The 15,772-nt window shown below is 36.7% G+C and overlaps 1 protein-coding gene across 1 annotated transcript in view; it reads left to right on the plus strand.

The window, feature by feature from the left end:
- SNX25 (sorting nexin 25) overlaps positions 1 to 15,772 on the plus strand; it is a 240,541-nt gene that overhangs the window by 32,123 nt on the left and 192,646 nt on the right. Inside the window, exon 2 of the mRNA XM_044681650.1 lies at positions 11,281 to 11,365. Coding sequence (XP_044537585.1) covers positions 11,281 to 11,365 — 85 coding nt within the window. The remainder of the gene's footprint in view (positions 1 to 11,280; positions 11,366 to 15,772) is intronic.

Here is a 15,772-nt window from a genome sequence, read left to right on the forward strand (position 1 = left end):
CAAAGAAATCCTAGAGGCAAACATGACTGAAAACACACACACACAAAAACAACAAACTATCAAACATAAAAAACAACAAAGATAATATCAAGCATTAAAACTTTTTATTATTTTTATTCTGAATTTTATAAACACCCCAAAATGAGCATCTCCATATACAAATTTAACTACAAATTTCTATTACTTACTGCTTGCTTTTCTTTCAAGTATATAATAAATTCAGTATGTAACTTTCAAAGCTGTCTTGCTTATCTGTGTGAAATAGTAATTTTTTAAGACTCACTCTCAATGTGAAAAAAGCTCTAGTTTGTCATCTTGTCCTTTATGACAGCTTATGATCCTGGTGGTTATAGTATTAATCTTTGGGGTTTTTTTTCTGCTATCATAATTCAAGTTCTTTATGTCAGATGAGAATTAGTTGAGAGAAATGAGAGTGTTTAGTTTGGAGAATGGGATATGATAGCTGTCTATGTCTGAAGAATGGTCTTTGGAAGACATTCTTTCTATTTCAGAACCAGGACTAATGGTTGGAAGTTGTAGAGAGGAATGTTTTGGTTTATTAAAGTTGGACCTTCCATTATTTGTGTACAGTTGTTTTCAGTTGTGTCTGACTCTTCATGACCCTGTTTGGGGTTTTCTGGAGTGGTTTGCCATTTCCTTCTCCAGCTCATTTTATGGATCAGGAAACTGAGGCAAACAGTTAAGTGATTTGCTAAGGGGCCCCACAGCTAGTGTCTGAGGTCAGATTTGAACTCATAAAGATGAGTCTTCTTGACTCCAGGCACTGCATTCTATGCATTATGTTGCCACCTAGCTGTCTTTGTTATTTTGGACAATCCCAAAGAGGAATGGATTGCCCTGTGCCATGGTGAGATCTTGGATACTAGAAAATTTCAAGTCAAGACTGTTCAACTGGCCAAAGACATTGCTTAGAAGGTTCAGTGAAGTAGGAGATTGGAATAGATCTTTTGTAACGCCATGATTTTATGTCTATCAAAACCTCCTTTTAAGTTTTCTTAGTGATGTTTTAATTTTCCAGAGAAGAGAAAGAGAAAAATGGTTTCTTTAGTTTGTGACAGTTTCCGAAAAAGTTCTTCTCTTCTTATTGGTTGTCAAGTGGCTTAGTTCATTTGCTAGGTACCATAGTGAAAAAAAAATTAAGAGAATCATAAAATCATTAAAAGAATCACAAGGGAGCAGAATAAAAAGGGATCTGGTCATCTAATCCAAATGCCTTATTTCACAGATAAGGAAACTAAGGCATAGAGTCTTGCATAAATGACTTGCCTAACATCACATGGGGAGTAAGTGGTTTGCAGGCTTCTTGAAGGCAGGAATTATTTTTGCCTTTTTTTTTTTGTAATCCCAGTGATTAGTGCAATGTCTTATGCATTGTAGGAGCTTTATAAATGTTTGGTGGGTTGACTTGCAAAACCAGGATTTGATCCCAAATTTTTGGGCTCCAAATCCAAGGTTCTTTGCACTACATTAAGTTGCTTCCTTGTGTTTATTATATGCCCCCAGTGGATGTTTAGATATTAATAGTATTTTGAAATATAAAGTGACATAGACTCACATCATTATCATTTGTTAAAAGAAAAATATTCTGTGGCCTATTTTATTTTTTTAAATCAGAGAAAGGATTTTTTGCTTATGAATTGTGATATCTGAAGAGTTCAAGTAATCACCACGAAAAGGTGGCAGGCCCTGCCTCAAACTGATTGGCTTGTACTCAGAAAAAGTAATAGTCAGCAATGTCAGACTTAAACACAATGGACAGTGTTCGACATGTGTATGTGGCTGGCTTCCAGGTAATTCCTGGTTGCCCAGTTGCTAATGGCACCAGAGTACTCAGGCCCTATGCATGCATTTTCTTTGGCTATTACCTCCCCAAGAGAGGATGTCTTCAGCTTGCTATTAGGCAAACAAAGTGGATCTTAATTTGACATGGCAGTGGATTCCAAGCAGACATTATTTAAGAGGAGAACAGAAAGCTTCTAAGCACAAAGCTTTTTCTTGATAAGTGATATATATTGCAGTAGAGGGGGAGGCTTTTAGGTCTTGTCCTATATTTGGAAAGCCATGATGCCAAGGGGAACTCTATTTTCCCCTCCCCACAAGTTCTCATTTAGCTTATATGTTAAATCTTTTATAGAATTTTTCTTCAGAGTTTCATAGGTTTTTGTAACAAAATATTGACAACAGAGTCAAGATGCAAAATTATCTGAGCAGGCAAGAATTTGGGACTAAAAGCAACAAGATGAATTTTATAGGAATGAATGGAAAGTCTCTCATTTACTTTCAAGACATCTGCTGACCTAAGTACAGGATGAGGGGAGCTTTGAGTGGCTCCACCCAACAATAGGACTGTTCTCTGAAATAATGCGTTACCCTCTTCTCCCAGGTCTATACAACTTATAAACAAAGAGAGACATTTGTGTGAGGGCTTTGCCCTCCTCTAAAAATATAGTGATCTCTCCACAAAATGAAGATAATTTAGTGAGAAGATCACTGGAAGCTGGGGAGAGATAGGAGAAGGAAGAGTATATGAGTTCAGAGGCCCAAAGCCTCTCTGAAGTATTGAGGGCCAGAGAATAAAGGGATAGGGGACCCACAAAGAGGGTCTATGGGAATGAGGACAGAGGCTAGGGGCCCATTGTGGAAGGAGTTGGGGCAGAATGGAGCTTCTGAAATCATTGTATATGCCTATGGAAAGAGGAAGAGGTATAGCTTTGGTGAGGACAGAAGGCATCATTGGTCGGACAGAAAAGGAAGAGAGGTAGCTGAGCCAAGTCCCCGCAGTGAGATTTTTTTTGAGGTGAGTGGGTATTAGGGGACAGAATTGTCATCAACAGGCATGTGAGGTTTGGGGATGTTCAGGTTCCAGGGTTCTAGGAGCTGAGCATAGGTGCCATAGAGCAGGAACATGAAGACACATAGAAGAAGATGAAGTCCCCCCACTTGGAGATGGCCCGAGGAGCATGAGGCCCTCCCCACCATCACACCCTTACCTACCTTCCTAAACTATCCCCTAGGCTGCTGGCCATTCCCTATCTCCCCCAATTGAATTGATCACAGGCACAGAGCTGGAGTTGGTATGGTATAGGAAAAGAATATGGGTTAGGAGTCAGGACCTGGTATCAAGCCCTAATTATGCCACTTATTATCCATGTGATTAGGGTGAGTGGGAGACACTTCAACCTTCCTGGCTTCAGTTTTCTCTGCAAGATGAGGGAAATGGATTAAACTACCTTTAAGGTTTCATCCAGCTCTCCATAAATGACTTTGTGATAAGAAAAGGAGATGCGTTGAGGAATAGGGGAGATAGAGGAGAGAGAGACAGAGACAGAGACAGAGACAGAAGAACAGAGAATGACTAAGACTGGGAGACTGAAAGGATGCTAATGCTTCCATTAGAAATAGAGAAGTTCAGTTCAGCAAGTACTTATTAATTCCTAATTCCTTTAGGAATAACAAGCTGACTGCTATGCATAGGTATTGGCCTAATCACTGTGTTACAGAGATTACAACCAAAATATTTCCTGCCTTCAAGGTGTTTTAATTTATGGGCAGGAAACACAATGTACACAAATAATTGAATATAAAATATTTACAAAGTAATCAATTAGTCATCAAACATTTATTAATTATCTACTAGGGGCCAGGCACTACTCTAGGTTGGGGATACAAATCTGGCAAATTAAATGAAACCTACTCTCAGGGAGGCTAAATTCTAAAGGAAGAAATAACCAGAATATGTAATTTCAGTGAAGGGGATGTGTGGAAGGGACCATGAAAACTTGAGAGAACCTAGAGAAGTAGAAATGGGACTTAGATACAGCCTTTGCAAAGATACAGAGGTAGAAGATGGAATATTATGCATAGGAAACAACAAGTGGATTAGGATGGCCCTCCCCCTCCTGGAGCTGACAAGCAATTCCACTGGGTTATACATGTATTATCACTTGATCCCTATTTCCATAATCTTTTAAAACCAAAACCCCAGATCATATTCCCATATAAACAAGTGGTAAATCATGTGTTTTTCTTCTGCATTTCTACTCCCACAGTTCTTTTTCACCAGTCCCTCAGCATTGTTCTGGATCATTGCATTGCTGCTAGTAGAGAAGTCCATTACATTTGATCACTCCACAATGTTTCAGTTTCTGTGTACAATGTTTTCCTGGTTCTGCTCATTTCACTCTGCATCAGTTCATGGAGGTCTTTCCAGTTATTATAGAAATCAAGCAGTTCAGAATGATTGGATCAATTTACCACTCCACCTGCTGTGCATTAGTGTCCCAATTTTGCCACAACCCCTCCAATATTTATTATTTTCCTTTACTGTCATATTGGCCAATCTGCTAGATGTGAGGTGGTACCTCAGAGTTGCTTTGATTTACATTGCTTCACTCCTGATCTTATTGGGAAGGCTTCTAACTTATTCCCATTGCAAATGATAACTTGCTGATGGTTTTAAATAAATACTGCTCATTATTTTGAGGAAAGGTCCTTCTATTCCTATACTTTCTAGTGTTTTCAGTAGAAATGGATGTTGTATTTTGTCAAAGGCTTTTTCTGCATCTGTTGAGATAATCATGTGATTTTTGTTGGTTTGGTTATTGAAATGGTCAATTATGTGGATGGTTTTCCTAATACTGAACCAACCTTGCATTCCTGGTATAAATTCTACCTGGTCATAGTGAGTAATCCTTGTGGTAACTTACTTTAGTCTTTTTGCTAGTATTTTGTTTAAGTTTTTTTGCATCTATGTTCATTAAGGAGATTAGTTTTCTTTCTCTGTTTTTGGTCCTCTTGGCTTGGGAATCAGTACTATACTTGTGTCATAAGAATTTGATAAGATGCCTTCTTTGCTTATTTTTTCAAATAGTTTGTATAGTATTGGGATTAGTTGTTCTTTAAATGTTTGCTAGAATTCACTCTGGCCCTGGGGCTTTTTTGGGGGGTAGTTCCTTGATAGCTTGTTCAATGTCTTTTTCTGAGATGGGATTATTTAAGTATTCTATTTCCTCTTTTGTTAATCTAGATAATTCACATTTTTTTGTAAATATTCATCCATTTCATCTAGATTATCATATTTATTGTCATATAATTAGGCAAAATAGCTCTTAATTGCCTTTTCATTAGAGGTGAGATCACCCTTTTCATTCATGATACTGTTACCTTGGTTCTATTCTTTCTTTTCCTTAATTAAATTAACCAAGACTTTATTTTATTTCTTTGTTTTTCAAAATATCAGCTCCTAGTCTTATTTATTAGTTCAATAGTTCTTTTACTTTCAATTTTATTAATTTCTCCTTTGATTTTTAAGATTTCCAATTTGGTCTTTAGCTGAAGAATTTTAGTTTGTTCTTTTTCTAGTTGTTTTTTAGTTGCATGCCCTATTTGTTGACCTCTTCTTTTTCTTTTTGTTGATATAGACACTCAGGTATATACATTTTCTCCTGAGTACTGCTTTCACTGTATCCCATAAATTTTGATATGTTGTCTCCTTATTGTCATTCTCTTCAGTGAAATCATGTTTCTATGATTTGTTCTTTAACCTATCAGTTTTGAAGAATTAGATTATTTAATTTCCAATTAATTTTTAATTTGCCTCTCAATGAGCTCTTGCTAATTATAATTTTTTGCATTATGGTATGAAAAAGTTGCATTTATTATTTATGCTTTTATGCATTCCTTAATTATTTAAAAAATTAATGTAAGAGACTATATCCATTGAGAAAAGAAGGATGGAGGTTATTTGGTAAGTACATTGGATTCTTGAGGAGAGAAGAAAAGTTGTGGAAAAGTCACTGAAGAGATGAAAGAATAAGTCAATCAAGGAAGAATAAAAGGATTAATAAGACATAAACCAGATTAGAGAATATGAAGTTAATAGTGGAACTGGTCATCCCAGTTACATGACTTTAAATGGAGGCTTATAGCAGCATTGAAGTAGAAGAAGAGAAGGTAGATATAAGGAGTGATCCAGCATGGGAGACTTGAGCAGGCACGGTGAGTAGCAGTTGTGTAAAGGAACAAGGGATTTGAGGGAGAAAGATGGTGTATAGTTTACCCTTTCAACTACTGGGTTGAGACTGTAAAGAGAGGACAGAGTAGGCATAGTGGATTGTGAAAGTGAGGAAAGATAGAGAAATTAGTGACAACAGTGAAGATGAAATATAGATTTTGGAAGAATAAGGTAAATAGGTTGAAAAAGGCAAATTATAACTGGAGAAGGGAGTTTTAGGGATCAAGATGGTAGAGTTCACACAGTTACTCTTCAGAGTGTAATATGGATATGATTTACCCATTGGGTGGCTAAGTTAGAGTGAAGTTATCTTTTTAACTGTCACTTAGTTGTCATGATCATCTTTGTGACTGGGATTTAGTGAAGATATCTGTCATGGATGTTGAGGTTGGTGAGCTGGGAGGTCAGGATGTTTCAGGAGATATCCATATGACTATTGGAGTCCCCAATTATGAGAGTGAGAATTGTAGAGAAGATAACAAATTATGGCATATTAATATAATGGGATTCTGTTATGCTGTAAAAAATAGGGAATGTTTCTGGAGAATTTTGAGAAGACATACAAATTGACATAGAATAGAGTGCATATGAGAACATTTTATACAGTAACTTTTAAAAAATGACAAACTTTGAAAAACCTTAGAACTCTGATGCATAAAATGATCAACCATTATTCTTAAGGACTAATAATAAAGGATTTTACCCATTTCCTGACAGAGGTAGTGGACTAAATATGAAAAATGAGACACATTTTTTGTACATGGCCAATATAAGGATTACTCAGTAAGAGAGTTATAAAGTAATATTGTGGGTGCTGATTTTAAAATATTATAGCTTAAGTCAAAATAACTTTTAGCAGCTTTTATTTACAAAGAGGTGGAAAGAGCAAAAGTGGAAAATATAGGTAGAGACAGATTTTTAACAAGCCTACTAGCCCTAAGAGCTTTTCCAGTGAAGTGAAGTCTAGTTCAGCACCGTGGGAGGAGGTACCAGTACAGCCTCCTCTACAACCTGAGCCTTCTACACTCACCCAGCAAGCCAACACAGGATCCAGGGAAAGAGTCTCCTCCAAAGCCAAGGCAGCAATCTCTGGAACCAATCACTCCGAACTCCAGGAAAAGAATGGGAAAAGGTCATTGCTGGTCTCTTTTCTTATGCTTCTTTTCCACATCATTTCCTGTGTCTTGCCTTTCTTAACAGAAACCAATTACAGTCTTTCAATTTGCTTAGTCATACCCAGGGCTGGGCACTCCCCTTTGGAGGTGAGAGTTTTTGACTTGTGAACTCTCTTACTTAAGTGTTAAGTAGGGATCCTTTGAGTTCTTGATTGATTGAGTTAAAGGTTGCTGATTGATTTCATTAAAATAGACAGGGATAATTCTATCTTCACACCAACATGGTAAGTTCTTTTATTTTACTATGAATATTTGTTACAAGGGGTTTTGCTTTTGTGTTTTGTTTTGTTTTGTTTTTTTTCCAGTGAGGGGAGAATGTAAGGAGAGAAAATAAAGGATTGTTAATTGGAAAGAAACTTTTTAAAATTATAAATCATGAACTAGGTCTTCCTTGAGGAAGAGCAGTGCATAACCTCTGTGTGGTTCAGAACTAGGACCAGTAAGTAGAAGTTGACTTCAATAGAGATGTGAACAGATTGATATAGAAGATGGAGTGAGGCTCTAAGGAAAATAAATTACTGATGAATGGTAGGTAAGCATGAAAAGCAAAGACTAGGAAGATTCTTCCTCCTGAGTGTATTTCAGTGTATATAAGGAATGGAGTGGGTAGATAAGAGAATGACTAGGGACACCTTCTCTTCTGGAGATATCCAGGTTGCTGTAAGTGCCAGAAGGTAGAGGACAAGATGATTGGATCTAGAAAGGACATATGTTAACAATAGAGCAGTAGCTTTATGGAGTCAGCAATATGGAGTAAGGATGATTTGAGAGTGATTTGGAGACTAACAAACAAAAGTTGTTTTTTTTTTTTGTTTTCAATATTGACTGACAGCTACACTAAATAAGAAGACCTGGGTTTGAATTCCTGCTGTTTGCTACTTGTTTAATCTTAAGCAAGTCATGTTAAAATGAGTAAAATGAAGGACTTGTACTAATCTCCAAGGCCCTTCCCTTTCTAGTTTCTATTACTAGTCCTACAGGGTGATTGGGGAGACCTCATACTGATATTCAGTTATCCATGGAATAGGGACAAAGCTCGAGTCATGTTCTGCAAAAGGCCTTTCTCCATTTCCCCTAATGCTAGTATCTTCCAGCCTAATTTTGCCTTGTATGTCCTTTGTATACATCTTATGTACCTACATATATATGTACATGTTGTCTTAGAATATAAACTCCTTGAATTCAGGGACTATTTTGCTTTATTCTTACATCATTTGATCTCTACAGTCTCAGTATTTTTTATCTGTAAAATGGGGTTAATAATGACTATAGTAATTAGTGTTGTCTGAAGCTTAATTTAGCCCTTGTTCAATAACTGGTTATAGACTGTTTGAATATTGTTCTCTATTGAGCTGAATTCTCCTAGATGGCTGTCTGGAAATTGGAGGAGGAATTGTCTTTTATTCTCATATTCTAAATTTGTTCAAGTAGTTCCTGGGTATGGGCACAGGGATAGAAAAAAAGTTCAGATAGAACTGAGGCTTTCTTCATTCCTTATTGATTTGGCAAGGAGAATAATTTCCAGGGTCTGTTGCCACAAACTTAACTGTTTTCAGTGCAGGAAATGCTATATGCAGTGGGGAGCTGTCCAAAGCTGAAGTTTCTCTGGGAATGGGTGGGGGATTATTCAGGTGTTGTCAAAGAAGTGGAGGCACAACTTTGAGCAAGCCACTGTGCTCTAGTCTAGGCAATATTTGAAGACTATATTTTGCAGAAGGTGCTGATCTGCCTTTAGAGGGATAGTGTTTCCTCATCTGGAAGGGCCTTGTATCAATGAAAACTTAAGACTGGTCCTTAATTCCACACCTCTCTGGTTCATTAGTCAGGCAACTAGCATTTTACAGGCTCCTATTATGTGCCAGATCATATTCTCTTGTTTAACCTTATGGCTGCTGATGCTCCTTGGTTATCAACCCACATTTCTGTACTTTGAACATGCCTTTTCTCTCTGATCCCTACCTGTTTGCTTCTGTATGCTTTAACTTCATATAATCTTAGTCTTGCCTCTGGACCTTCACTATCAAAGCCAGTTCTAATGTATATAACACTGTCTAGTCCATGCTGCCTTGCTAGAGTCACAGTCAGTTCCATGGAGGGTTTCCTGTTGTTGTCTCACTCCTGAGAATGGTTCCATGGAGGAAAAATAAGCCTGGCACCCTAAAAGAGGAGGAGGATCTTCTTAAAAAAGGGATGATAGGTGATCCACTGACTGCTTTTAGTTCTACTGGTTCTTCCTTTTTGCCCAAGGCTGGTCCAGCCTGCTACAATTAAATTTTGCCTAATCCTTGAAATTTCTGGGTTTTTATATGATATAATGATGGTATATTCTGTCCACCTCTTAATAGAGAAGTGAATCACAACAAATATTTTTTGGACATGACCAGTATAGAAATTTTGTTTTGCTTAACTATACATGTTTATAAGAGGGATTTTGTTTTTCTTTCGTTCTCAGTTGTATGGGGCTTAGAGTAGGAGGGAGAGAAGGCAGATGCTTGTTGGATGGAAACAAATATAATTGAAAAAAAATTAGCCTGAAATGCTTATCTCATTGGGTCACTGTGAGATTCAAATTAAATAATATATGTAAAGTATTGTGCAGATGATCCAACAGCATATGAACTTTAGCTGTTGTTATTCTAGTGATTACACCTCCCTTTTGCCTGCCAGCTGCTTTGCAAAATATACCAAAGAGCAGCATTTCCCTTCATTGTTAAATGGACTCTCAAGAGATTAATCACCTCCATGAGAGCATCTTAAAGTATAAAAACATTTGGGCCTCAGAATCCCTTTTTAGCTGCCTCATGTCTGATTGGCCCTTGCAAATTCATTCTACTGCCTAGTACTTTGTGCTTTCCTTTGCCTGACAGATTAAAAAAATTCAGTTCTTTCTGTTGCTTAAAATAAACCTCATTAGTTAAAGGTTAGTTTGATATTATATGAACTTCTGATGAGAATTACTCCATGAGTACCCAGGAAAGAAAGACTTGGGAACAGCCAAAAAATCTCAGACATAGGTTAGACAGGTCTCATCTTTATATTCTCAGAACCTGGCTCAGTGACTGACATAAAGGATGTGTGTAATAAATTCTCATTGATTTGAATTGAATTGAGTAGGCTGCTGCCTGGAACATACAATTTCAGTCATCTCTGATCTTTAAAAAAAAGTCTATTCTCTCTTCCCTTTATTAAGAGACAGAACCTTTCATTTTCCTTAATTGGATCTTAGTTTCCTCCTGTATATAAAACCAAAAGGTTGACTATGATGGACATTGATTTTCCTTTTAGGGTAGAATTATAGAAAGTCAAAGTTCAAGCAACATTGTTTACATTAAGTCTTTCTTGATTACCCTCTTTTCCCATTGCTAGTATTCTCTCTCTCTCTCCTTCCTTCCCACCCTTTCTCTCTGTCTGTCTGTCTCTGTCTCTGTTTCTCTCTCCCTCCCTCCCACCTTCTTTCTCTCTGTCTTGTCTCTCTGTCTGTCTCTGTGTCTCCCTCCCCCTCTTTCTGCCTCCATTCTTCACTTGAGGGTCTCTGCTGATCTTCAATATCATTTGTTGCAGTTGCCCCTTGGCCATCTCCCATCCAAAGGTCCCATCTCTGTTGTACTTCTCTCATGGGTTATCCTTCTTCCCAGTCCTCGTTTAGAAAATGGATAGGCAATCCTCCCTCCCAAAGCAATTACACCTGTGGTTGCAATAGCCTCTAAGGCACCGATCTCCATCTCTTTTAGACACAGTTAAAGACATTCCTAATTCTGGTTCTTTCTAACACGTGGTATACATGATCTAATTTCCTGGAATCAAAACAACCCCATGAAATACAGGTATTATTGCCCTCCTTTTGTAGAAAGGAGATGGAGGCTCTATAAGATTATGTGACTTGTCTCTGGACCCCTAGCTAATAATTATCATAAGGAAGATTCAAATCTGGTTCTTCCTGTTTCCAAGTTCAGCACCGATCTCAGCATACTCTGCTGTCTCTAAAAGTCTTCTGTTTGGATCTGAAACCAGGTGTTGTTTTGCATAATGTAATTTCTTTTCCCATTAACATGTACCCTATTTCTATTTCAGAGTCCTTTATCTGGAAATTCACATGAGTCTATCCAGTCTAGAAGGGTAGTAATTTCTCATAACATGGATAAAGCTCTGAAAGAAGGTAAGGATTTCATATGGATATATAGATATGTATTTATGGGTATAGATAGGTAGCTATACATAGTTACCCTTCTGTCTGTTCACATACATATTTTTGTATTAATCAGGCCATTTTGTTCTGGAATTCAAATAAGATTAAGGGTTTTGATGAAGGCTTTTATTACTCATCTAGAGCAGCAAGCATTTGTTCCTTATGGGCATAATGTTTTTAAACCACTTACAAATCATGGAGGTGTAAACTGAAGCATTAGTGATATCCAGTAGTTCTGTTGAGTTCCTGTTTACTTTACCCGACAAATGGAAAAACAAAGACTCGAGTGTTATCAGTATCGCCCGAGACTCCTGATCCAAATTGGTTTCAGTCTGTCAGAAGAAACATTACATTTCAACTGTAATTCCCATGCAACGCTGAGTTCTTAAATTAATAATGGCAAAATCAGGTTTAGAAATGGCAGCTGAGTATTGTGGTAAATGAGAAAATAAATCCAGAGGTCTCCCCATGCCCCTAACTGGCATATTTTACCATTCATCTGTTTTTAGGGTGGTTGTTTTACAGGTATTTTAACATGTTGCTGTCTGCAACTTTCCTGGTGATTTTATACTATACGGTATTAAAGTCTCTCCCTTTCAGAGAACTTAAATTAAACTGCATATATGTGTGTGTATTTGTTGTGATAATACATGTGTATGCATACATACACCTAATGTTACAAGTATATACAGATAATGTGCATGCATGTATACATACATATATAAATATCAGTGTAATTACAGATGTGTAGTACACACCAATCACATTTCATCTGTGGTTAATTTTTACTGGCTTAGACTCTTGAGAATAGATTGCCATAGAAGTTCTGGCAATTGCATTTCATATCTATTTCTTGTCTTCCAATTTCAGTATAAATACTCTGATATGATGGCTTTGTTGGGTATTATCATGCCAAGCTTTCTGGAGGTCTTTGTTTCTTCTTGACCCCTTTTTCTTGTTTTATGAGGTTATCCTACTCATAGTCATCCTTCTGATGTCCTAAGGACTCATTTTTTAAACATATTCTGATTTATTTTGAACATGCATTGACATATTTTTTTAACCTGTCAAGGAAACAGCATTGTGCTATAGAAAAAATGCTGGCTCTGGGATGAGAGAACCTATGTTCAGTTTCTTCTTCTGACACTGTGCTTGTGTGACCTTGGGAAAGTCATTAGAACCTTTCCAGGTTTTACTTTACTATTCTATGAGGTGAAGAGTCTGGAGAAGATGTCTTCTGAGGTTCCTTCCAGCTCTAGATCTGTGATTCTATCATCTTAATCCTTCTCTCTCTTTCTGCCTTCCCCAGTGATCTTTGGATCTTACTGAAACAAGAGACTACATTCAAAATATTAAGGTTTCTAATTCCTTGAAAATTAGTTGAACTAACAATATTTAATCTGTGACTTAAATGGGCTTTTGCATCATTTTCATGCTTAAAAAACCCCACATAGCTTCTGTCTTCACTTGGGCACATACCAATTTGAAGATGGACATACACACACACACACACACAGACACATACCTCTTTGAACACTGACAAGCGAAATTTTAAGTTTTTGGGATAAAAGTTAGTCAAATGTTTTTTTTTTAAACTTAATCCTCAAAAATTTTTTTCTTTGCTTATGAAAACTAAAGCCTTTGAAGAAACAACTCTCCTTCGTTCCACTCTGCATAGCCTTGAGCATTGGATCATAAAGTATACTTTAGATTTAGTGGTATTGATATAGTCCTGGGAAATCTTGAAGTTATATAGTTTGTTATTAAGGGGAACATTTATGCCATATAGTGTTAGAGTCAATAAAGTTGGGGTTTTTGAGAGGGAAAATATGTTTAGCTATCAAAAATGTTGTAACCGTTTAGCCTGATGGGTATTATCTTTAGTCCATATATTTGTTTTTAAGGAGTGTTTTTTAAGTATTTAGAAATTTAGAATAGTGAGTAAGTTTTATATGAACATTTTATATAACCTGCTTTTCTAAATCTTGGCAACCAGGACATTCTATTGAATGAGACATTCATAATACTGTTACCTAACTTCTATAAACTTCTGTTTGTTTCTCCTGAAACTGGCATTTTATTTTTAGGTCAGCGATACGCACACAAAAAAGGTAACACTGTAAGGCTGCTGTGATTGAATTATATTGAATAGAAATGATCAAGCATGGCCTTATTTTTTGTACACCAAAGGACCAAACAAGTTTAGTACAGCTGAAATAAGCTGATTTTTTATGATTTCACTTACTGCCCCCCCCCCTCCCATTTAGAGCAAAACATTTTTAAAGGGAACTTTCCCATTTCCCTTTCTTTGCCTTTCCCTCTAAATACTGATCATCAGGAAAGGTTCGATCTGCTCCTTTTTCTTCTCCTTAGGCTGTCTGTTGGGCCTCTGCCCTGTTACGATTAAAAATGATAAAGCCCCCAGTGATTCACCATCTTGGTGCCAGATTTAGCAGGCTCACCTGATTAGCTTTATTCCTGCTCCATCTCAGAACTCCAGAGCTCAAACCTTTTGCAGCAGAACATGTAGGCATTTACCACTATTCCAAGCTAGATTTAAAAAAATTGGAATTTCAAGTTGTCTGGCCATAGGATTTCTTTTCTCATATTTTAGCTGATTGAATTATAGAATACCAAAATGGTATTGAGTCAGAAATATTGAAGGAAATAATAAGACTATGTATTCTATGGAAGTAATTAGAATTATAAAGATTCCAGATTCTTCAAGGAAACATGTCTGCATGGAATGAGAAAAGATTATTGTTCAGTTGTTCTGCCATGTCTGATTCATCATGATCCCATTTGGGGTTATCTTGATTAAGATACTGGAGTAGCTTGTTATTTCCTTCTCTAGCTCATTTTACATTTGAGAAAGCTGAAACAAACAGTTAAGTAATTTGTCCAGGGTCCCAAGCTAGTAAGTTTCTGAGGCCAGATTTGAACTCAGAAAGTTAAGTCTTCTTGACTCTAGACCCAGCATTCTATCCACTGGGCATTTACCTATTTGCCCTAAGTAAAGATTGTACTTTTCTGTTATAGAACTTATTAGAGTTAATAATATTATAATTTTTAAATGTGGAAAACTGGGGATTATGTACTCCAAATCATGAGATGTTTGTATATCTATTCTTATTTCTCTCTGAGAAAAGTCAGTAACCTCTCCCACCCACAACAATGGTGAAGGAAATGACAAATCCTTCCAGCATCTTAGTAAATGGCAAACTGCTCCAAAGCCTTTGCCAAGAAAACCCCAAATAAAGTCACCATGACTGAATTAACCAAACAATAACACAACCCATAACAAACATTCTAAGTTTCTGACCAGAATAGAATCCCAAGAACCTATCACACCTCCATTTCCATAGAAGAGATGTTAAATAATAAAAAGGAGCAGATGTTACAGTTATATTAGATCTTCTACCAGATTTTCGCCAGATCTGATCCCTAATTTTCATTTGGCTATTTGTTTATTTAGATGTAGACCTATTATTTCATCTCTGTTATCTCATCGGTTTGGAAGTTTCCCTCCATTGTAGGTAGAGAGCCATTTGGGGCTGCTGAGAAGTTTAAGTAACTCATTCAGGGTCATGCAAGTAGTCTGCATGTCCAAGACTGAGCCAAGGTTTTCCTCACTGGAAAGCTGGTCCTCTATCCATTATCCTATACTCTCATTCTATTTTAGCTTCCAGCAATTCATTTTTTTTACTCAAACATTTGAAAGTAATCTTAAGAATGAATTTTTAAATGTCATCCCTTCATAAGTTTTATCCTTTTGGAGTCATTTTGAATATTAGCCAGTACTCTGCCATTCAGAAATGTCAGTGTCAAACAATCTATATCTTCTAGATAACTATGCAGAAACCTATCTGATTGGCTTTTGGTTTCCTTGTTTTGTTCTTTACTCTTAATGCTGACATTCATTTGGTTTGATATGGCCTTTTATTGCCTTGGAGCATTTAGAAAGGGTATCCCAAAGATCTTAGTGCAATTTAAAAATAGTTGGCCTAAAATTAAAACCAAAAAAACCTCCATAAATGTTAAAATATATTTTACATTGTCAAGTTTCTGTAAAGCATCATGACAGGGATCCTGAAAATATCTTTTTATAGATTTTGTTGCCCTATAAGGAAATCTAATGATTGAAAACCTAGGGCTGAGGCTTCTATAGGGTATCCCCCAAATTTTAGTATAGTTATTACTCTGATGAGATGATGAAAGGGAGGAGGAGCTCTTGTTGATTATTCCAGAAAGTATTTGTTGATGTGGAATTCTGGACTATTTGTGCCTATGAAGTTGAATCATGTGTCAGGTGATGATTTTTTCAGATGATAGATATAATAATCACTCAGACTATGGGAAGGCTTGGTTAGAATTTGT

The sequence above is a fragment of the Gracilinanus agilis genome, chromosome 6 (genome assembly GCF_016433145.1).
Source record: "Gracilinanus agilis isolate LMUSP501 chromosome 6, AgileGrace, whole genome shotgun sequence".
NCBI lineage: Eukaryota > Metazoa > Chordata > Mammalia > Didelphimorphia > Didelphidae > Gracilinanus > Gracilinanus agilis.